Source organism: Erinaceus europaeus, chromosome 12 (assembly GCF_950295315.1).
Source record: "Erinaceus europaeus chromosome 12, mEriEur2.1, whole genome shotgun sequence".
NCBI lineage: Eukaryota > Metazoa > Chordata > Mammalia > Eulipotyphla > Erinaceidae > Erinaceus > Erinaceus europaeus.
The window spans coordinates 74,014,098-74,038,160 of record NC_080173.1 but is presented as its reverse complement, the minus strand read 5'-3'; the positions used below and the strand labels follow the sequence as shown (position 1 = coordinate 74,038,160).

General features: G+C 44.0%; 2 protein-coding genes across 6 annotated transcripts in view; both read right to left on the bottom strand.

The window, feature by feature from the left end:
• Positions 1–1,332: 1,332 nt before the first annotated feature.
• COPRS (coordinator of PRMT5 and differentiation stimulator) lies at positions 1,333–11,061 on the bottom strand. Of its 5 annotated transcripts, none has more exons than XM_060203989.1 (4): positions 10,542–10,726; positions 10,323–10,410; positions 2,464–2,685; positions 1,333–1,770 (listed from the first exon to the last, which is right to left on the bottom strand). In XM_060203989.1, the coding sequence occupies exons 1-4, from the start codon at positions 10,602–10,604 to the stop codon at positions 1,601–1,603; spliced, it is 543 nt and encodes a 180-aa protein (XP_060059972.1). In that variant the 5' UTR covers positions 10,605–10,726; the 3' UTR covers positions 1,333–1,600. The 5 variants fall into 5 exon arrangements, with proteins under 5 accessions (XP_060059972.1, XP_060059970.1, XP_060059973.1 ...); XM_060203987.1 differs by lacking the exons at positions 10,323–10,410; positions 10,542–10,726 and adding exons at positions 8,839–8,901; positions 10,857–11,061 and having other exon boundaries at positions 1,334–1,770; positions 2,464–2,689; XM_060203990.1 differs by lacking the exon at positions 10,323–10,410 and adding an exon at positions 8,839–8,901 and having other exon boundaries at positions 1,334–1,770; positions 2,464–2,689; positions 10,542–10,725.
• Positions 11,062–16,650: 5,589 nt separating this feature from the next.
• The window catches only part of UTP6 (UTP6 small subunit processome component), a 43,156-nt gene continuing 35,743 nt past the window's right edge, over positions 16,651–24,063 (bottom strand). The window contains exons 17-19 of the mRNA XM_007530813.3: positions 23,996–24,062; positions 21,011–21,083; positions 16,651–17,043 (exon numbers count right to left, since the gene is read on the bottom strand). Of these exons, the coding sequence (XP_007530875.1) occupies positions 16,886–17,043; positions 21,011–21,083; positions 23,996–24,062 (298 nt within the window). The 3' untranslated portion in view covers positions 16,651–16,885. The remainder of the gene's footprint in view (positions 17,044–21,010; positions 21,084–23,995; position 24,063) is intronic.

The window sequence follows — 24,063 nt, the reverse complement described above, 5'->3', positions numbered from 1 at the left end:
GCCAGCCAACCTGCCAAGGTGCGGCCCTGGACCTTGTCTGAAGGCAGGGCAACCAAGAAAACAGCTCCAGAGTCTAGTGTAGGTCCCACTGTTGTAATTTCCCAGCTGGGTCATCCGGGAGTCAAAACATTGATTCTTTTTTTCCTTCTTAAAATGGGGGGGGGGGGTTGTTTGTGTTTTGTTTTTTGTTTTAATTGGGGAATTAATGTTTTACATTCAACAGTAAGTACAATAGTTTGTACATGCATAACATTCCCGTTTCCCATATAACAATATAATCCCCACTAGGTCCTCTGAATCTTTCTTGGACCTGTATTCTCCCCACTATGGGTTTTTTTTTTTAATAAAGATATTTATAGGGGTGGGGGTAGATAGCATAATGGTTATGCAAAGAGACTCTCATGCCTGAGACTCCAAAGTACCAGGTTCAACCCCCTGCACCACCATAGAACAGAGCTGAGCAGTGCTCTGGTTAAAAAAAAAAAAAAGGGGGGGGGGGAGTCTGGCGGTAGCGCAGCAGATTAAGCGCATGTGGCGCAAAGCACAAGGACCAGCTGAAGGATCTGGGTTCAAGCCCGCCCCCCACCTTCAGGGGAGTCGTTTCATAGGCAGTGAAGCAGGTCTGCAGGTGTCTATCTTTCTCTCTCCATCTTCCCTTCCTCTCTGTCCAACAACAACATCAATAACAACAATAAAAAAAAAAAAACAAGGGCAACAAAAGGGAATAAATAAAATATAAAAAGAGAGATTTATAACAATTTAAAGTCTAGGCTGGGGAGATAGCATAATGATTATGCAAAAAGACTTCATGTCTGAGGCTCTGAGTTCCCAGCTTCTATCCCAGCACCACCATAAACCAGAGCTAAGCCGTGCTCTGGTGTTTTCTGTCTCTCTCTGTATCTCTCTAAAATAAAAGTTAAAATAAAATAAATAAAAAGATTAAATACAAGGGCCAAGTAGTAACACATCTAATAAAGCCAAGGACTCAGGTTCAAGCCCTTAGTCCCCACCTGCAGCGGGAACTTTGGCGTGTGCTGGTCCCCACTGAACTGAAGGAAGCATCAGTGCTGTGGTTTGTTGCTCTTTGCGCCTCTCTATCTTAAGAGTCAGTGAACGGCAGTGAAGAGATGACCAAAAACAACAAAGTGGGGGAGGTGGAAGGGAGAAAGGAAGAAGGAAGGGGAAAACGGAAAGGGGGAGAGAAGAAAAGTTGGGCTGTATGCAAGGAAGCAAGGGAGGTGCCCTCCCAGGCAAGTTATCAATCGCACAGGCCTCAAAAGAGACTTTTATATTTAAAAAAAAAAGAGTACCTAATTAAAAGGGGGGAAAGGAGTTAAGACCAAAAGCGTTTTTTTCCACCTTTATTTAAAAAGAACACAACTCTCCTTGATGACACAAACACACATTCCAAGGAGGACTCATTGAAAACAACAACAGCAACAAAACTGAAGGGCAGCATGACCTCACTTAACACTTTCCTGTGTGCTAGCCTCAGGGATCACTGGGAATGCTTCTTCAGATACGGCCTCTCACCTCAACAAAAGGAAGAGACCTTGTGTTTGCATGGCCCACCCACCCACCAGGCAAAGAATCTGCAGGCTCAGTCTTCCGCATCATCAAACTGTCCTGTTTCAAACACCATCTTGGAATAGTGGGGTATCAGCGGAGGCGGGTGGTGCCAACTGGGGTCATAGATCATGTCTCCTTGTGGGGCACAACATACCCATGGTTTGATCTCTTGAGTAATGCAACCCTGGATGTCGTCAGCATCTGCAGGCAGATTTAAAAAACAGATCAGAGGAAGAAGCTGGAATCAAACAGAAAACAAGCACTTGTGCTTTTCTCTTCTTTTTTTTTCATATATATTTATTCCCTTTTTATGCCCTTGTGGTTTTTTATTATTATTGTTGTTGTTATTGATGTTGTTGTTGGATAAGACAGAGAGAGGAAGGGAAGACAGAGGGGGAGAGAAAGATAAGACACCTGCAGACCTGCTTCACCCACCGCCTGTGAAACGACTCTCCTGCAGGTGGGGAGCCGGGGCTCGAACCAGGATCCTTTAGTTGGTCCTTGTGCTTTGCGCCACGTGCGCTTAACCCACTGTGCTACCACCCGATTCCCTACACTTGTGTTTTCTACACACATACACACTTTCATTCCTGAAGAACTACAAGCATTCTAAAGCAACCCATAATAGTGGTTCTTGGGCAAAGGTTACACTGGACAACAGAGCCTTCTGCCTGTGTTCAGTCCACACAAAGATATAGTACTTGTAGAAATGCCATCAAATACAAAATGGTGGGGATTTGCTCTGTTTGCAAAAGAAATTGCCCCTAGAAATCTGTAGCAGCTACCAAGCTAAGCTCATAAATGTGGGTCTCTTCTTATAAGTCATGCCTTTAGGGATACTCTCATAGGAGTGTCCCAGAAGCCTGGCCACAGACCCAGACCCGCCACACCTACCGTATGGATTCCCTTGGTCTGCTTTCAACTCCAAGTCCCAGTCCTCAGTAAAAAGGTCAGCAGCCTGTTCCTTGGGTGGGGCACTGGACACCCTTTCGGGCAGCTCCCAGGTATTTAGTTCCCCATCAGAATCCTCATCTTCCATAGCGAAGCCTTCCTCTTCAGAAAGAGTGCCCTCACCATGGGTGAGATTATCATTCGGGATACTCTGTGTTCCGCTGGCTAAGTAATCAACAAAAGGAAGTAGGTCTAAAAATATGTAGCAAGTCAGACAGGACCTACTCATATTCTAGGAAATATAAGTAGAGATCTACTAAGAGGGCAGCAGTACTATAAGTATACAGAACTTTTTAAAAAGATTTATCTTGGGGGGTCAGGCAACAATAACAATAAACAACAATAACACTAAACACAACAATAAATACAATAACAAGGCAACAAAATGGGGAAAAAAATGGCCTCTAGGAGCAGTGGATTCACAGTGCAGGCACTGAGCCCCAGAAATAACCCTGGAGGGAGAAAAAAAAAGACCTTTTTTTTTCCTCCAGGGTTGTCACAGACATGAGAAGTGAGAAGTGAGCAGCAGCCTAAAAGGAGTCCTGCTGTTAATGATGTGGTCATAATGACAGCTATGGTGATCTGGGAGGTGGCGCAGTGGTAAAGCGTTGGACTCTCAAGCATGAGGTCGTGAGTTCGATCCCTGGCAGCACATGTGCCAGAGTGATGTCTGGTTCTTTCTCTCTCTCCTTCTATCTTTCTCATAAATAAATAAAGCCTTTAAAAATAATAATAAATAAATAATGACAGTTACGTGGAATAATCATTCAGGACTTAGGTCCAATCCCAATTCTGCCAATTACTGAGTATGTGACTGAGCTGAAATTTATCCATCCTCTTTCTCAATAACTGAAACACAGAATGACCAGGCAAAAGCAGAAATTCCACTCCTAAATGTGTAGTCAAAAGAACTCAAAAAGGGGACGGGCATACATAGATGTATGAGCATACATGTAACACTACACAAGGATCAAGGTCCAAATCCCTGGTCCCCACCTGCAGGGAGAGAAATGTCACAAGTGACACACAAGGACAAGAGCAAGGATCCCAGCTCGAGCCCCCGGCTCCCCACCTGCAGGGGAGTCGCTTCACAAGCAGTGAAGCAGGTCTGCAGGTGTCTATCTCTCCCTGTCTTCCCCTCCTCTCTCAATTTCTCTGTCCTATCCAACAATAGCAACAACAATGGAAAAAAGATGGCTACCAGGAGCAGTGGATTTGCAGTGCAGGTACCAAGCCCTAGCAATAACACTGGAGGCAAAAAAAAAAAAAAAAAACTTTAAATACTAACAAGAAAGAGATACACCTTGTTAGTATTGTTAAATACTAACAAGAAAGAGATACGCAGTTTCCCAATGTAACATGTGTACTCTGTCAAACACCCCCCTTCTCTCTCAGTGCCTTTCACTATCCATAACAAATATTAATGTTTAAAAAAATAAAAAAACCTTTAAGAATATTTTACCTTTGGGATGGGGAGATAGAATAATGGTTATGCAAAGAGACTTTCATGCCTGAGGTACCAAAGGTCCCAGGTTCAATCCCCAGCACCACCATAAGCCAGAGCTGAGCAGTGCTCTGGTTAAAAAAAAAAAAAATATATATATATATATATATATATATTTATATATATATATATGTATATATATATATATACCTTTATTTATTTTATAAGACCAAGAGAAATTAAAAGGGAAGGTGGAGAGGTAGAGAGATAAATAAATATTAAATCACTAATAAAATTAAGAGAGGTACAGAGAGACAGATACACCTGCAGCACCACTTCATCACCTGTGAAGCACCGTCCCCATGCCAGTAGGACCCAGGGGCTCGATCCTGGGTCCTTGTGCATGATAGCATGTGCACTTAACCATGGTAACATGGTGCACCACTGCCTGGCCCAAAAGAAAAATTTCTCAAAAGAGGAACTGAAACAGATGTTCACAAATGCACAGAAGTGTGCTCAGCAGAGCACTATTCACAAGCATCACAAGGTAGAAACAATGCAAATGGGGAGTCGGGCGGTAGTGCAGCAGGTTAAGCACAGGTGACACAAAGCTCAAGGACCGGCTTAAGGGTCCCGGTTCGAGCCCCCGGCTCCCCACCTGCAGGAGATTCACTTCACAGGTGGTGAAGCAGGTCTGTAGGTGTCTATCTTTCTCTCCCCGTCTTCCCCTCCTCTCTCCATTTCTCTCTGTCCTACCCAACAAAGATGACATCAATAACTACAACAATAAAACAACAAGGGCAACAAAAGGGAATAAATGAATAAATATTTTTAAATGCAAATGACTATCAGCTGGTGAATGGACCAACAACATTCAAGCAAAAAATGGGGGAGGGGCAGGAAGAGCCCACAGAATATATGAGTCTATTTATGTGCAACTCACATTTGCTTACCCAAAATAAGTAAATCCATAGAGAAAGCAGATTAGTGGCTGCCAGGGCCACGAGGAAGAATGAGTGGGTAGGAGCACTTCATGGGCAGGTTTTCCTTTTGAAGTGACAAAAATGTTCTTTGACATAATGGTGGTGATCGCACAACACTGGAATTGTATGAAATGTCTTCTTTTTTTTTATATTTATTTATTTATTCCCTTTTGTTGCCCTTGTTTTATTGTTGTAGTTACTATTGTTGTTACTGATGTCATCATTGTTGGTTAGGACAGAGAGAAATGGAGAGAGGAGGGAAAGACAGAGAGGAGGAAAGATATAGACATCTGCAGACCTGCTTCACTGCTTGTGAAGCGACCCCCTGCAGGTGGGGAGCCGGGGGCTTGAACGGGGATCCTAGCACCGGTGCTTGTGCTTTGCACCACATGCACTTAACCCGCTGCACTACCGCCCAATTCCCTGAACTGCATGTCTTAAAGCTGCTTAATGGTTAAGTTTATGTGTCTTTCAGCAAAACTTAAATTTTTATTCAGAGGCTAGAGCTCACAAGGAAGGGCACTGCTCAGCCGTGTACAAGACCCAGCACTGCAGGGAAGAGAACTATGGCAACAGACAAGACTTCAGTGCTGTAATCGGTCTCTCTCTGAATGAAAAAGGGATCCACAGTAGCGTAATGCCATATGCCAGATCGCTCTCTCCCTCTTCCATTGTCTCTCTCTCTCTCTCTCTCTCACACACACACACACACACACACACACACACACACACACACACACGTGGTAGGAGGCACACTGGAGCACTCAGTAGAGCGCACAGTCAGCAGATACAAGGATCTGGGTTCAAGCCTCTGGTTCCCAGCAGGACGAAGCTTCACAAGCAGTGGAGCAGCACCACAGGTGTCTCTCTTGATCTCCTTCATTTTTCTTGTTGTTATTTTATTAGTGACAATATTGATTCACAAAATTATAAGCTAACAGGGGTGTATTCCACTTGGTTCCCACCACCAGAGTTCTGTAACCCCATTCCCTCCACTGGAGCTACAACAGTTCTCCCAATGTCACAGATATGAGTAGACCATTGTTTCTATAATTATCTGCCTATATTTAGTTATACATACATATATATTATATAAAAATATACACTAGACACTATATATATATATATATATGTTTTGGAGTTGGGCAACACAGCAGGCTAAGCGCAGGTGGTGCGAAGCATAAGGACCGGCATAAGGATCCTGGTTCGAGCCCCCGGCTCCCCACCGCCAGGGGAGTCACTTCACAGGTGGTGAAGCAGGTCTGCAGGTGTCTATCTTTCTCTCCTCACCTCTGTCTTCCCCTCCTCTCTCCATTTCTCTCTGTCCTATGCAATGACGACGACATCAATAACAACAATAATAACTACAACAAGAAAACAACATGGGCAACAAAAGAGAATAAATATTTTTAAAAACATACATATAGTTTTTTTCCTCATGGTCCTGTTTTCCTTTTTTTTTCTTGCCTCCAGGGTCATTGCTGGGGCTCAGTGCCAGCACTAGGAATCCACTGCTCCTGGAGGCTATTTTTCCCATTTTGTTGCTCTTGTTGTGGTTGTTATTGTTGTTATGGCTATTGTTGTACCTGCAGAACTGCTTTACCACTTGTAAAGTGACCCCCCCACCACCACCCTGCAGTAGGAAGCTGGGGACTCAAACCAGGATCCTTACAAAGTGCACCTTACATGGTGCACTTTGCACCATGTATGCTTAATCTGCCGTGCTACCGGTAGCCCAGCCCCCCCTTTTTAAATTTTTTTATTATCTTTATTTATTTATTGGATAGGGACAGCCAGAAATTGAGAGGGAAGGGGAAGATAGAGAGGGAGAGAGACAGAGACACACCTGCAGCCCTGCTTCACCACTTGTGAAGCTTCCCTCTGAAGGTGGGGACCAGCAGCTCAAACCTGGATCCTTGTGCACTGTGTGTGCTTAACCAGGTGCGCCACTACCCGGCCCCCTCTTTTTTAATTTTTTTACCAGAGCACTGCTCAGCTCTGGCTTATGGTGGTACAGGGGAACTGAACCTGGGACTTTGGAGCCTCAGGCATGAGAGTCTCTTTGCATAAACATTATGCTATCTACCCCTGCCAACTTCTCTTCCTAAGTCACACCTACACTTATTACTATTTTCAAATGTCCCTTTTTTCCTTTTCTCTCTCCAGGTCCTGATGGAGTTGGGTATCTCCTCCCAATCTCTCACTCTTCCCTTTTATCTCTTTATCCCTCTATCAGAAAAATAAAGAGGGGGAAAAAATGAGGGGGTGGGGACTGCAAGGAGTGGTGTAGCTGTTGTGCAGAGACTAAGCTCCAGCAATAAGCCTGATGGTATAAAAAAAAAAAAGATTTATTTTGTAACTCAGTTCCATTACCTTAAAGTGGAGATAAGATTATTTATTTATTTTTATCACCAGGACTGTTGTTAGGCTTGATACCTGCACAACTAATTTGCCACTCCCAGTAGCCATTGTTCCTCTTTTCTTTTTTTCCTTCCTTTATTTGTTGATACAGAGAAATTGAGAGGGAAAGAAAGAGGAAGACAGAGAGGAAGCAAGAAAAAAATACCAAATACCTGAACATTGCTTCACCACTTGTGAAGTTTCACCTCTGCAAGTGGGGAGCAGGGGCTTGAACCTGGGTCCTTGTGTGCGACTGGTGCGTGTGCTCTAACATGTGCACCACCACTCAGCCCTGGATTATCATGAGTTTGAAAAGGAAAAGAAACTTAGAATCAGACCTGGTACACAGTGAGTACTCAGTAAATGTCAGTTGCTAGGACTATTCCTGTTTATGTGCTTTGTGCTTTATCCAGACCAGCACATCCAACTGAGCTTTTTCTGTGACGGTGATGATGGTAACATTTTCTTTTCTTTTTAGTTTTTTTATCTCTTTAATTTATTGGATAGAGACAGCCAGAAACTGAGAGAAAGGGGAGGTAAAGAGAGACAGAGAAACATCTGCAGCCCTGCTTTACCACTTGTGAAGCTTTCCTCCTGCAGGTGGGGATTGGGGACTTGAACCTGGGTACTTGTGCACTCAACCAGGTGTGCCACCACCCAGCCCCAACGGTGACGTTTTTTTAATCTGTGCTATTCAACAGGGCGGCATTAGTCATACATGGCCACCAAACACACTGGTCAGTCGGATTACAGCACTTTTTCTTTCTATTTAATTATAATCAACTTAAATTTAAATAGCACCAGTAGCTAACAACTATTACAGTATTAGATCCTCTCACCTAATCCTCAGATCAAGTCTCTGAGATAAGTTGCATACCCGTTTTAAAGATGAATAAAGGGTATGTGCTTCAAGGCCATAAAACTTATGAATTCCAGGACTCTGTGACCCAAAGCTGAGAGTGAAGAAAAATTTTCCTGGTTCAAAAAGTCTTTCTACTGTCCTGTTTCAGTAGAAGGGATGGGTTTGGGAACTGGGCAGTGGCACACCTGGTACAGTGCACATATTGCAGTGCTCAAGGACCCGGGTTCAAGTCCCCAGTTCCTACCTGGGATGGGGAGCAGGGGAAGTGCTTTATGAGCAGTAAAAGAGTGCTAGGGTGTTTTTCTTTCTCCCTGTGTTCCCCTTCCTCTCAATTTCTCTCTATCAAAATAAGTAAAGTATTTTTAAAAAGGAGGAGGAGGAGGAAGAGAAGAGAGGAAAAGGAAGAGGAAGGAGGGGTGGGAGGAGAGAGGAGGATGGAGAACAGGTTTGGTCCCAAGTCTGAAACTGCCCTTCAGCAAGGAACATTACAGCCTCCAAATGGGGGTACTAATGAAACTCCAAGCAGAAAAGGTCATCTGCCAGCAAAGACGGCTGGGCAGACAAAGAAAATGAGACACAGGTGCTGCTCATCTCACTGCTGCTTCAGTCTCTGCCATCTACTTGCCTAGTCGATCCATGGCCTTCTCAGTTTCTCTCTCTTGACCAGAGGGATCCACTGTAGAAAAGTTAGCCTGTGTGGAGAAGAAACAATGACCCAGGGCTTAGACATTTTCAATATCCCTAGGATCAAGCTTGTCTCACAGCCAGAAATCCAGTTCACAGTTTGTCAACACCCGCACAGCCAACTTCATCACTGGGACCACTCTTGTGAGATCTGAGGCCTAGGCCCTGAACAGCCCCAGCATCTATAGCTACTTCCTGCAGCTATAGCTTCCTTTGACATTTTGACTTTCAGTAACCTTTTTATGTGGTGCAGGGAGAAACCACAGGTCTTCTAATGCGCTCAACTTCTAAGCCACCTCCCCAGCCGTTTTTATTTTTCATAAACAGAGGGAGAAAAGAAGAGACACCAGAAGCACCAACATACTTCCTTCCACTTATTTTAGTATGATGCCAAAGCTCAGAGGGCCTTCTGCATAGAAGGCATGCACTCTACCCGCTGAGCACTGCACCAGATCCAGTTACATCGAACTCTGTATTTCATCAACATCTTATCAAATTCAGTCTCCTGGATGAATTGGGAGACAACAGAATCTTAGATCCTATGAAATACTGAAGGGAAATCATCCCCCCCCCCCCAATTAACCATATGGTTCTCTGCTCCCAATCACTTAAAGGTCCTGAAGCACTATCAACTCCATGATAGATGGAACAAAATGTTCAGTCAGCATTGAAAAACCTGATTAGAAGCTTATGGTGAGAGAATAGTATGTGAAAATACCGAGGATGTAGCAATAATGTTACTTTCTAAAATTTAAACCCAATTTCTTTGCCCTTACATCTACAGCTGTTCTTGGCACCCACCCTAATTAACTTCATGATCGAGTCGCATCTGGGCTTAGTGAGGCACTTCCGCCTTCTATACTCCACCCTTGGTCACTACTGGAGGCCAGCTAGTGAATCCTCGCGCCGTAGACCACTGCCATAGCCTTCTCACCACCATCTTGACCAGGCTTCCTGTGCAAAACCACTACTCTACCCAAAACCATTGGTCCTCCTCCACTGGGAGCACTTCACCAGCCAAGGAATTCACACCTCTCCTCAAGCCCCGTCAAACCTGTACATCAGCCTTCTGTCTCCCAACTCAGGGGTTGGGAGGGGGGCCACACTCCAAGCCATTTCTCCTTCGGTTCCTCATCACCAACACCTTAGCAACCCACCCTCTCTCACCTTAACAAGGAAGCCTACATCCCTGTCTGCAGCGCCCGGAGAAAATAAGCCTCATCCCATCCGCACTCTGGAACGGTTGTCTTTCTAAGACTGTCGCTCCACTTTTCATCGCTTACTCCGGCTAAGTACTATCTTTGAAGCTCAGACAAGAATTCCATGTCTCCGTCCAATTAACAGGTAAGCCTGCTGTGCCTGGCACTGTGCCGACAGCCAGCTTAACAGCACTAAGCGGAGGGGAGGTTCCTACCCTCAAGGAGCTCACCATGTGGCAGACTGCTGACTGCAAACAAGGGAAGCCGCTGAGTGTCATCGTGGTCTCTCACAAACCAGGCGCAAAGGAAAACTAGCTTCTGGAAACCTCGCATCAAAACCGGGCCATTTGGTTTCAGTAAACAGAGGTGGGGAGAGAGCCCATGAGCCACCATCTGACGCCCAGGGCCAGCGGAGCATCCCCGCCCAGGGTGCCGGTCGCTTTTCTCACCTGGCGGCCGCCCAGGCCCCGCGCATCCGCCCCCGGCTCTCGGGCAGCAGCGCCGCCTCCCATGTAGCCGACATCCAAATGCGCCCCCGGGAGCCACAGCCTGCGCGCACTGAGCCCCGCGAGCCCGCCCACGCCCTCGGGCTTCCCCGCCCCGGTCCCTCGGTCCCGACGTTTCCAGTTGGAGCGCGCGCCCAAACGGCGGCCCTGCGCCCCCAGCCCCGCGCCCAAACGGCGGCCCTGCGCCACCGGCCCCCGGCCACCCCACCACGCCACGGCCGCAGGCGGCGGTAGCGGCCCGACCCGCGCGGCGCTCACCCCCGGCCCGGGGGGCGCCTCCCGCGCGCTCAGCAGCGGCGGGCCCCGCGCCAGCTCCGCCGCCCCCGGCGCCTGGGCCCCGGCGGCCTGGAGCTCCATGCCCGGCGGCCCGCGGCTCGGCGCCCTGGACGCCGCTCGGCCACGTGACGCACAGGTCCGGCCACAGCTGCAGAGACGCCGCTGAGGGGCCAATCAGCCCTGGGTGCTCCCGGCCGAGGGAGGCGGGACACGGGGGTCACGAGGGAGCCGGGGGCGGGGCGGGGGGGCGGAGAGGCGGGTGACGGGGAGCTCGAGTGGCCGGAGCCTCCCACCTCGCGGCGCCCAGCGGGCGGGTATCTGCGGCTGCCGTGGGCGCAGAAGCCAGGCCGGCTCGGAATGGCCGGTTTCCCCTGCTCCTCCGAGCAGGGTAGAGGTGCTTCTGCTTCCAGACCTCGAGCCCCCTCTTTGAATGTTCCGTTGCCAGATGGGTAACGCTCAGCTTTCGAAACTCACTCAGCGCCCTTGTAGATTCAGCCACGTTTTATTCTCTCTGGGAAGGTTTCTCTGGAGTTCAGGCCATAGTGGACTATAATGCACACAGAGATGGATGAGGCAAGTCAGCAGTGCAGTGATTCTCCATGACCCTTCAGAATGAATACATTACAGAAGCAGGATAGATGATCCATAACCTCTCCTCCACCACCATCAAAAGAAAAATAAAAAGTACAATGTTGTAAATATCATGTAAACTGTGGCATGGTATTCCTAAATTCTTTTATATATGTATTTATTCCTTTTGTTGCTCTTGCTGTTTTATTGTTGTAGTTATTGTTATCGTTGTTGTTGGGTAGAACAGAAAGAAATGGAGAGAGGAGGGGAAGACAGAGTGGGAGAAAAGACAGACACCAGCAGACCTGCTTCACTGCCTGTGAAGCAACTCCCATGAGGTAGGGAGCCGGGGGCTGGAATCCTTATACTGGTCCTTGCACTTTGCACCACGTGTGCTTAACCTGCTGCAAACATTCTGAGCTTTGGAAGTAGTCTGACCTAGGCTCCATATATATATTGCCTCCACGGTTATTGCAGGGGCTCATTGCCTGCACCATGAATCCACTGCTCCTAGAGGCCATTTTTCCCTTTTGTTGCCCTTGTTGTTGTAGCCTTGTTGTGGTCATTATTGTTGATGTCGTTCGTTGTTGGATTCAGTTCCTCCGTCGTATCCAACAACAGCGGCAATGACGACAATATCAAAATACAAAAACAAGGGCAACATAAATGGGGAAAAGATGGCTTCCAAGAGCAGTGGATTCGTGATGCAGGCATCAAGCCCCAGCAATGAAGCAGGAGCAAAATAAACAATGAAAAAAAAAAAAGACTGGGAGATGGTTCAGTGATATTGTGCATGTATGAGGTCCTAGGTTCATTACATAGCTGAACAAAGCCTATGTCAAACGACTATCTACAGCACAAAAGCTAGAGAACAGAGCAAAATGATTTACTACAAATGGTGAGTTGCCTAGGCAGGGAGAAAGATTACCTAGCAGAGCCTTAGGATAGGAAAGGGCCCGGGTTCAGCCCCAATACCACATGGCAACACAGTACCAAGGGAAGCCCCACAGATTACAAAATAGTGATATAGTATCTCTCTCTCTCAGTATGTGTATGTGTGTATGTGTGATTCTCACTATATGAAATAAAAGAATTAAAAAACAGCCTAGGAAATGCTAAATGACACATGCATGCACCCCAGTGCTGGGAGGGGGAACTTGAGTTGCTCTCAGAAAAGTGTTTTCATTCCAGTTTTTAGGTTCATGATTAGTCAACAATTTGTTTGGCTTTATAGGTTAGTTCTTTCAGCCACCAAGTTCCAAATGCTAACATGATGCCAACCAGACTTCCCTGGGCAGATGACCCCACCAATGTGTCCTGGAGGCCCGATCTCCCAGAGGGAGATGCCCACTAGGGAAAGAGACAGGCTGAGAGTATGGATTGACCTGTCAATGCCCATGTTCAGTGGGGAAGCAATTACAGAAGCCAGAATTCCACCTTCTGTACCCCATAATGTCCCTTGGTCCATGCTCGCAGAGGGGAAAAGAATAGGAAAGCTATGGGGGGTAGGAGGGATCTGGAGATCTGGTGGTGGGAATTGTGTAGAGTTGTGTAAAGTTGTAAAAGTAACCTCTTATCCTATGGTTTTTGTCAGTGTTCCCTTTTTATAAATAAAAATTATTACAAAAAAATAATAAAAGCAGCTGGGCAGTAGCACAGGGTTTAAGGACAGGTGGCGCAAAGCACAAGGGCTGGCTTAAGAATCCCGGTTCGAGCCACCACCCCCCCACCTGCAGGAGAATAGTTTCACAGGCGGTGAAGCAGGTCTGCAGGTGTCTTTCTCTTCTCCTCTTCTTTCCATTTCTCTCTGTCCTATCTAACAACAACAACATCAATAAAAAAAATAATACAAGGGCAACAAAAGGGAATAAATATTAAAAAAAAAACTAAAAAGAAATAAAGTGTTTTCAGTAGTAGAAATATCATTCAGTCACACATACACACTCTGGACATCATAAACTATGTACACAATAAGTTGATGTAAATTATTTTTAGTAAAAGAGTCAAGCTCAAGATTCATAAATATAATTTTTAAAACTTAAAATATTTAAAATCAAGTTTTAAAATAGTCAAAGACATTTAAAGAGAACCAGGGAAACACACTTTTCATTAATAGCAAGAACTGCACATTAAAACAATGATATCTCTTTTCACCTGTAGTGCAGGTGAGGGTGTTGACATTTTCACACATTGCTTAAAAATGTTCTCATGGGGGGAGTCGGGCGGTAAGCACAGTGGGTTAAGTGCATGTGGCACAAAGCTCAGGGACCAGTTAGGATCCCGGTTCAAGCCCCCAGCTCCCCACCAGCAGGGGAGTCGCTTCATAGGCGGTGAAGCAGGTCTGCATGTCTCTCTCTGTCTTTCTTCCTCTCTATCTCCCCCTTCTCTCAATTTCTCCATCTCTATCCAATAACAAATAAATAATAAAAAAAAATTTTTTTTAAAGAATGAAAAAAAATGTTCTCATGGGAAGTCAGGTGGGTTTAGCGCAGGTGGCACAAAGCATAAGGACCTCCGTAAGGATTCCGGTTCAAGCCCCAGGCTCCCCACCTGCAGGGGAGTCGCTTCACAAGCAGTGAAGCTGGTCTGCAGGTGTACATCTTTCTCTCCTCCTGTCTTCCCCTCCTCTCTCCACTTCTCTCTGTCCCATCCAACAACAACATCCACAACAACAATAACTACAACAATAAGACACAGGTAACAAAAGGGAATAAATATTTTTAAAAAAGAAATGTCCTCATACATTGCAATCTGTAATACATATCAATATTCTTATAAAAACCACATTTTTTAAAATTTTATTTTGGATAGAGACAGAGATAAATTGAGGGGTGCTAGAAAAGGAGAGAATGAGATACCTGTGGCATTACTTCACTTGCAGGCTTGAACCTGGGTCTTTGCAAACTGTAATATGTGCACTCAACCAGGTGTACCACCACCTGGCTCCTCAGTATTCTTTAAAAACAGTTACAGATTAATAACCAACATATATAAAGAGCTTGCCAGGCTCAACAAAAAGACAACAAATAACTCCATCCAAAAATGGGGGGAGGACTTGGACAGAATATTCACCACAGAAGAGATCCAAAAGGCCGAGAAACACATGAAAAAATGCTCCAAGTCTCTGATTGTCAGAGAAATGCAAATCAAGACAACAATGAGATATCACTTCACTCCTGTGAGAATGTCACACATCAGAAAAGGTAACAGCAGCAAATGCTAGAGAGGGTGTGGGGTCAAAGGAACCCTCCTACACTGCTGGCGGGAATGTCAATTGGTCCAACCTCTGTGGAGAACAGTCTGGAGAACTCTCAGAAGACTAGAAATGGACCTACCCTATGACCCTGCAATTCCCCTCCTGGGGATATATCCTAAGGAACCCAACACATCCATCCAAAAAGACCTGTGTACACATATGTTCTTGGCAGCACAATTTGTAATAGCCAAAACCTGGAAGCAACCCAGATGCCCAACAACAGATGAGTGGCTGAGCAAGTTGTGGTCTATATACACAATGGAATACTACTCAGCTGTAAAAAATGGTGACTTCACCATTTTCAGCCGATCTTGAATGGACCTTGAAAAAATCATGTTGAGTGAAATAAGTCAGAAACTGAAGGATGAATATGGGATGATCTCACTCTCAGGCCGAAGTTGAAAAACAAGATTAGAAAAGAAAACACAAGTCGAACCTGAAATGGAATTGGAGTATTACACTAAAGTAAAAGAGAATACAGGTCCATGAAAGATGATGAATGACATAGTGGGGGTTGTATTGTTAAATGGGAATCTGGGGAATGTTATGCATGTACAAACTATTGTATTTACTGTTGAATGTAAAACATTAATTCCCCAATAAAGAAATAAATTATATAAAAAAAAAACAGTTACAGAGCAGGGATTTAGCTCAAGGGAAGAGAGCACGTTCTGCATATAGATGATCTTAAAAGTCAACTCACAGTAAAACACAAACACCTTTCGTCCAGGAAGTGCACACGCACGTGCGCGCACACACACACCTTTTGTCCAGGAGGTGATGTATTGTATAAAGAAATGGATTTACAAGTATGAGATCTTAAGTTCAAGCCCCAGTACTGCATGTCTCAGAACATTGTTCCGGTTCTCTCTCCTCTTTCTTTAAAAAAAAAAAAAAGTTATATCCTTCAATTGAGTAGTTTTGTCTGATATCAGTCTCCAAAGGAAATAACCAGGTATGTGAAGATTTAAAAGAATGTTCACCAACTGCATTTATAATAAGAAAAAATGTCACAAATGACAATATCCAACAATAAGAGGTTAATAAATCATGATTCTTCAATGCAATAAATAGAATGCTGCAAATTCATTAAAAAGTTTTATGCATTTCTCTGCTGCAAGTCAGGCCTTTGATGATGCCTGCTCTAATCACTCTAGGCTGCAGCTTTAATCTGTTCCCACAGTAAGCACTTGTATGAAAATCAGTCTGAGATAAAATACATTTTTAGAAAGAATCTTCTAAAAGAAAATTACCCCCTCAAAACCCAGCATCCCTCTCCACTAATTTAGCCAGTGCTCAAAACATCTAGACCTGTTCCTTCGAAATTTTTATTTTATTCATTAGAGATGAGAGGAGACTACAAAAGAAACAGTATTACTCAGATATATGTGCTGTCAGGGAGTGAACTCAGTATCTCATGCTTGAGAGTCCAATGCTTTAGTCACTGAACCACATCCCAGACCATCCCTACTTCAAACTCAAAACACCTCCCTTCATTCCTGTTTATAATAGGTACTCAAAGAATGAGTAGATGACGTAACAGTACAAATTCAATTCTGATCAAAGAAACTGAATTAATGAGTTGAATACCAGATGACAATAATATACGGGGGCAGGGATAGATAGCATAATGCTTTTGCAAAGAGACTCTTAGGCCCGAGGCTCGCTCCAAAATCTCAGGTTCAATCCCCCACACCACCATAAGCCAGAGCTGAACAGTGCTCTGGTTAAAAAATACATATTATACGGTATTTTCTTTCTTTTTTTTTTTTAGTCCCTCTGTATTTTTTTCCTCTCCATAATTTCAATAAATGGATACCATATAAACTTTTAGAAGAGAGTAAACAAATACAACAGTATTCTCTTCTCCATGTTAACTGGCCCTTAGGTCTAGCCTAGAGATATTCATTCTTGATCAGGGGTAGTTTAAAAACAAACAAACAAACAAACTGATGTATGATTTTCATATATTTTGAAAGTCATTTAAGACCTTTGATGGGTCCCAGCCTCAACAAGTTGCCTCTGGCCACTAAAAAACAGTTCTCTTCTCTAGAATTCAAGATAAATACATTAACATAATTAGGCATGTCTCAAAAAACCAGACAGCCATCTGTAGATGACCTCATAATGCAAGTGTACCCAGAGGGCTTATATAATTTCAAAATTGGCTGTGTTCTTCCTCTTTTCACAAATGGCCAGCCTGATGCATCGCATGTTTAGTTACAAATGCCTCTGCTGATTCGCCCTGTAACATTTTCATGGCTCGCCAATATATCTGTCCACAGTTTTCAGGTCTACCAAGGGGGTGGTCCAATTCTTCTCTTATGTAATCCATCCAAAGATCTTCAAAAGGAACAAGAAAAATTACTGTAAACATATAGTTACAAACATGACAAGGACTTATCAACTAAAAACTACTATTGATTCAATAAGACTTCTAGGAAATCTAAATCTTGCTGCTACTTCCTTAAAGACCAATATAAAACTATTCCTCAGGAGTCAGGCAGTAGTGCAGTGGGTTAAGAGCACGTGGCTCAAAGCACAAGGACCAGCGTAAGGATCTCTCCATTTCTCTCTGTCCTATCAATGACATCAATAACAACAACAACAATTACAACAAGGGTAACAAAAGGGAATAAATAAATATTTTTTAAAAACACTATTCCTCTCAGGGGCTAGGCAGTGGTGCAACTGGTTAAGTGCACACATTACAGCACTCCTCATCTTCAAGGCAAAAACTTCATGAGTGGTGAAGCAAGTCTACAGGCGTCTCTTTCTTTCTTTCTATTTTTTTAAAATAATTATTTATTCCCTTTTGTTGCCCTTGTTGTTTTATTGTTGTAGTTATTATTGTTGTTATTGATGTTGTTGTTGGATAGGACAGAGGAAGGGAAGACAGAGAGGGGGAGAGAAAGACAGACACCTGCAGACCTGCTTCACCGCCTGTGAAGCGGCTTCCTTGCAGTGGGGAGCTGGGGGCTTGAACCAGGATCCTTATGAGGTCCTTGCACTTTGCACCACCTGCACTTAACCCGCTGTGCTACCACCTGACTCCCAAGGAGTCTCTTTCTATCATCCCCTTCCCTCTTGATTTCTCCCTGGCTCTAACCAAAAATAAAATAAATACAAAAAAGTTTGAACATTTTTTTTCTCTCTTTACAGTTAAGTATATCAAAACATTTTTTTGTAGGGAGGAGGATTCAGGTCCTGGAACATGATGGCAGAAGGACCTAGTGGAGATTGAATTGTTATGTGGAAAACTGGGAAATGGTATGCATGTACAAACTATTATATTTTACACAACTGTAAAACATTAATCCTCCAATAAAAAAATACATATTTTTTTTGCTTCCAGAGTTATCGCTGGGGCTCTTGCCTGCACTACAAACCCATGGCTCCTGGCGGCCACCTTTTTTTCCAGTGTTGCTGTTATTGTTGCTATTGATGTTGGGTAGGACAGAGAGAAATTAAGAGAGGATGGGAAGACAGAGAAGGAGAGAGAAAGACACCTGCAGACCTGCTTCACCACTTGCAAAGTTACCCCCTGCAGGTGGGGAGCCAGAGGTGTGAACCAGGATCCTTATCCATCACTGCAGGGGATTGAACCTGGGATTTTGGAGCCTCAGGAATGAGGGTTTGTTTGCATAACCATTATGCTATCTACCCCTGACCCCCTCAAAATATTTTTAAATATAAAAGTTTGGGGGCTGGGTGTTGGCGCACCTGATTTGAGTGTACATGTTATAGTGCTCAAGAACCTGGGTTTCAGACCATGGTCTCCACCTGCAGGAGAAAAGCTTTCTAAGTAGTGAAGCAGGGCTGCAGGTGTCTCTCTCTCTCCCTTTCTATCTACCCTACCCTCTCAATTTCTAGCTGTCTCTATCCAGTAAATAGATAATAATAAAAAAAAAAAATCTTTTAAGTAGAAAAGTTCACGTTGGGGGCCAGGCGGTGGCATAATTATTTAAAAACACACATCACATTTAAGCCCCTGGATCCCACCTGCAGGAGGAAAGCTTCAGGAGTAAAACAGAGCTACAGGTGCCTCTCTCCCTCTCTATCTCTCATCCCTCTCAATTTCTCTGTTTCTACACAATACATAAATAAAAATATTAAAAAGAAAAAGGGGTCGGGTGGTAGCACAGTGGGAAGAGCGCACATGATGCGAAACTCAAGGACCACCGGTAGAAGGATCCCGGTTCGAACGCCCCATTCCCCACCTGCAGGGGGTCACTTCACTCACTGGTGGTGAATTAAGTCTGCAGGTCTCTCTCTCTCTCCCTTTCTGTCTTTCCCTCCTCTCTCAAGTTTGTTCTGTCCTACCCAACAACAACAACAATAATAACCACAATGATAAACAACAAGGGAAACAAAAGTAGAAAAATATAGCTTCCGAGAACAGTGGATTCGTAGTGCAGGCACCTTGAGCCCTAGCAATAACCCTGGAGGTGAAAGGAAGGAAGGAAGGAAGGAAGGAAGGAAGGAAGGAAGGAAGGAAGGAAGGAAGGAAGGAAGGAAGGAAGGAAGGAGAAAAAGATCACCTTAATCATGACAGGTTATACATAGTTCATAAACGTAGAAATACAAATTAGGAGTTCACTATACCCTTGCTTTTTTAAAAACTTTATTTATTATTTGATAGAGACAAAGAATGAGAGGAGGGAAACACAGAGAGACACCTACAGCCCTGCTTCACCACTTATGAAGCTTTCCCCTTGCAGGTGGGGACCAGGGACTTGAAGCTGAGTCCTTGCACACTATAGTGTGTGTGCTTAACCAGATGAGTCACCACCTTGCCCCTAACTTTATTTTAGAGACCAAAAAGAAATTAAGAGGAAAAGGGAAATAGAGGAGAGGGAAAGAGGAACAATTACAGCACTGCTTCACCATTTCTGAAGCTTCCCCTCTACAGGTGAAGATGGAGTTAGCTTGAACCTGGGTCCCTGCACATTGTACCATGTGCTCTCAATCAGCTGTGCCACTATCTGACTCCCCACTATAACCTTGTTATCATGTGTTATAAAGCACTGGAGTTGGGGCCAGGTGGTGGCGTACCTGGTTGAGCACACGTTACAGTGCAAAAGGACCCAGGTTCGAGCCTCTGGTCCCTACCTGCAGGGAGGAAGCTTCACATGGGGTGAAGCAGAGCTGCAGGTGTCTCTCTGTCTCTCTCCCTCCATCTCCCCCTCCTCTCTCAATTTCTGGCTGTCTCTATCCAATAATAAAAGATTAAAAAAAAAAAAAAACACTGGAGTTAATAAAAATATTACTAAAAGGCATTACACCTTGTAAGAAATAATGTATACTTCAGATGGAAATCCGATAACTATATACACCAGACTTTTGCATGACAGAGCTATATCCAAAATCATGCTTTCCATTACAAATGAGGTCAATGTGGCAACAGCCAGTGGAAAGCGCTGCCAAGTAGCAGCATCCTGCTGCTCTTACTACTCTTACTAATCATTTGTTAGAACTGCCAACCCTCCTATTTATGCTGATCCACATTAACAACTTTTCCCTTACAAATACATATTCAAGAGGGCAAAAATCAAGCAAATGTTTCCCTAATCCAAGATTTTTAAAAACATTTTATTTATTTATTAATAAGAATAGGAGAAAGAACCAGACATCATTCTGGTACACGTGCTGCCGGGGAGCAAACTCTAGACCCCATGCTTCAGAGTCCAACACTTTATCTACTGTACCACCTCCGGGACCACCCTAATTCAATATTCTTAAAAGAAGACCCAAGAACTCTTGGGCTTATGAACCTGCAATTATATGCAAATTATATGAAATATCTGCAAATATTTACAAAGAGAGGACGCAGGGGGTCGGGCAGTAGCACAGCGGGGTTAAGCACACATGGCGCGAAGCACAGGTCTGCTTAAGGATCCCAGTTCAAGTCCCTGGTTCCCACCTATAGGAGGGTGGCTCCATAAGCGGTAAAGCAGGTCTGCAGGTGTCTATCTTTCTCTCCCCTTCTCTCTTCCCCTCCTCTCTCCATCTCTCTCTGTCCTATCCAACAACGATGACAACAATAATAATAATAAGGGGCAAAAAAAAAAAAAAAAAAGGGAAAAATAGCCTCCAGGAGCAGTGGATTTGTGGTGCAGGTACTAAGCCCCAGTAATAATCCTGGAGGCCAAAAAAAAAAGAGAGAGAGAGAGAGAGAGAGAGGAGGCAAAGAATGTAAGTTTTATTCTCAAAAGTTATGAACAGGAAGTTAAGAAACGCTGCCGTAAACACGTTGATAGGTTGAGACAACACATGCAGTCAGACTCAGGTGTTTATAATGGAAGCTTACCTGAATCTACAGATCCGAACTCTCTCAAAGCCCTCTCATAATATTCTCTTAAGTGCACCATCTTGGATGACTCCTAGCAAAAATAATCAGACATGTGTAAAATACAATTAAAACACAAACTTGCAAGAAAATAAAACCATTAACCAAACTGTCCCTCAGACTTTGTTAAAACCATGTTGATTATAGGGAAGGTAGTGGATGCAATGTGAAACTATCCTCCTGTAACCTTCTATCTTATAGACCATTATTAAGTCACTAATAGCAACAACAAATAATCAGGCAATAGTGTCTCAAAACAGACAACCTTATAATATCACAATTTTATTTCAACCACATTATTAAGCACCTATCATCTTTCAGGTCTTTGAAGGGGAGAGCGGAGGATTAAGAAATACAGCCTGGTTGAGTACTTTTACAGGGAAAAGTCGGGGCAAGAGTAGATAGCATAATAGTTATGCGAAGAGACTCCCATGCCTGAGGCTCCAAAATCCCAGGCTCTACCCCCTGCACCAGCATAAGACTGAGCTGAGTAGAGTTCTGGTTAATTAAAGGAAAAAGGAGTGAAGGAAGGAAGGAAGGAGAGAAAGGAGGGAGGGAGAGGGAGAGGGGAGGGGGGAGGGAGGGGGAGGAAGGGAGAGAGACCCCCCACTACGGGAGGGGGGAAGCTTTTCGAGCATTGAAGCAGAGCTGCAGGTGTGTCTCTGTCTCTCTCTTCCTCTCTAGCTCCCCCTCCCCTCTCAACTTCTGTCTCTATCCAATAATAAATAATTTTTAAAAAGAAGAAAGAAGGAGAGAAAGGAAAGTCAAATGCACAACTTGCTGGAGTGAAGTAAATGTCAAGCAGAAATAAAAGCATTATGCCATGGTAGCATAGAAGAAGCCCAATTGGGAGTCGGGCTGTAGCACAGCGGGTTAAGCGCAGGTGGCGCAAAGCACAAGGACCGGCATAAGGATCCCGGTTCGAACCCCGGCTCCCCACCTGCAGGGGAGTCGCTTCACAGGCGGTGAAGCAGGTCTGCAGGTATCTGTCTTTCCCTCCTCCTCTCTGTCTTCCCCTCCTCTCTCCATTTCTCTCTGTCCTATCCAACAACGACAACAACAATAATAACTACAACAATAAAACAACAAGGGCAACAAAAGGGAATAAATAAAAAATAAATATTAAAAAAAAAATTTTTTAAAAAGAAGCCCAATTAATTCTCAGTTGGAGGAACATTAAAAGTTTCTCAGAAAAATGTATTTGAAAGCTCTAAAGGATAAATAGAATTTATAAGCAAGCTTCTGGTTACTACCCATGGGCTAGGATTTCTTCATGTTTTTAATCGGAGCTCTGCCAAATATTTCTAATACCAAGGAATTGTCTAACTATTTAGTGATATGATTTTCTCTCCAAGTTTTTTTTTTGCCTCGAGGGTTATCCCTGAGACTTGGTGCCTGCATATGAATCTACTGCCCCTGGAGGCCTTTTATTTTTTTGTTTCCCCATTTTTTATTGCCATTGTTGCTATTGCTGTTGTACAGGACAAAGAAATCAAGAGGAGGGGAAGACAGACAGGGGCAGAGAAAGACAGACAATGCTACATGTGTCTTTCTCTCTCTCCCTCTATCAGGAAATAAAGAGGGGGAGGCGATAAGGGGAGAAGAAAGAGAAAAAGGCCACATCGAGCAATGGAGTTGTAGTGGAGAGAACAAGCTCCAGCAGTAACCCTGGTGGTGGGAAATAACAAGTAATGGTATGTAAACAAATTCTTTTTTCTTTTTTAAATACTTTTTATGTCTTTAAATTAAGAGAGAAAGGCACAAAGAGAAAAACAGAGCACTGCTCAGCTCTGGCTTATGCTGGTGCTAGGGACTGAACTGGGACTTCGGGAGTATCAGGCATGAGAGTCTTTTTGCGTAACCATTATGCTATCTCCCCAGCCCTGTAAACAAATTCTCTATAAAGAAATTGAATCAAATTTCTCTTCTCTACCACCATATTATTCTGTAGCCAGCCAACTTAGCCTTCTATCTCATACATACATGAAAACAGAGTAATACTCTGTCAATACACAGGACATCATGCAAAGTACTTTTCTTTTTTTTTTTTTTGCAAAGTACTTCTTAAAAAAATTTTTATTATATTTATTGGATAAAGGCAGCCAGAAATCTAAATGGAAAGGAGTGATAAAGAGGGAGAGAGACAGATACCTGCAACACTGCTTTACCACTTCCAAAGCTATCCCCCTGCAGGTGGGGACTGGGGACTTGAACCCAGATACTTGCACACTGTAACGTGCATTCAACCGGCTGTGTCACCACCTGGCTCCCAAAGTACTTTCTTGTAATCACCAGTATTTCACCACTCTGGTTCAACTTTGTCAGACTGGAGGAGACAGACAGAAATAGAGAGAGCAAGGCACCACAGCATTGAAGCTTCATGCAGTGTGGTGAGGCTCAAACCTGGGCTGTGTGCATGGCAAAGTGGGCACCTTATAGATGAGGCTGCTGAGGCAAGGTAGCAATTATGTTATTAATGGAAAGTTTGGTGATTACACTATTTCTTATAGTGCAGGACAAAAGACAGATATTTGACTTAATGATGAAAACAAAGAGTTCAGGGGCAGGGGTAGATAGCATAATGGTAATGCAAAGAGACTCTCATGCCTGAGGCTTCAAAGTCCCAGGTTCAATCCCCTGAACCACCATAAGCCAGAGTTAAGCAGTGCTCTGGTTAAAAAAAAAAAAAAAAAGTTCAGGACTAGGAAATAGCTCACCAAGTAGAATGAGGACCTGGGTTCAAGTCCCAGTATCACATGGGAGCACCTGAACCAGAGGAAATGTCTGGTGGTGCTACAGTAAACCTCCCTTTCACTCCCCCAAGGCACCAAAGGTCAGGTTCAATCCCTAGCATCACCAGAAACCAGTTTAGCAGTGCTCTGGTAAAAAATAAATAACATAAAATAAAATAATAATAATAAATAAAATTAAAAACAGAAACCTTACTTGCTCCTTTTCAAACTGGATCATTTTCCTGAAAAAATCAACTGAAAATGGACGACTTTCCTGCAAAC

Bases quoted from the DNA above. Each gene is read 5' to 3' on its own strand.
- COPRS (XM_060203987.1), bottom strand. From the start codon at position 10,955: ATGGAGCTCCAGGCCGCCGGGGCCCAGGCGCCGGGGGCGGCGGAGCTG. The intron at 2,690-8,838 runs CTAGGCAAGTAG...TTTGTTGATTAC, and splicing joins CTGAGAAGGCCATGGATCGA to TTAGCCAGCGGAACACAGAG. The intron at 1,771-2,463 runs GTAGGTGTGGCG...ATCTGCCTGCAG, and splicing joins AGACCAAGGGAATCCATACG to ATGCTGACGACATCCAGGGT.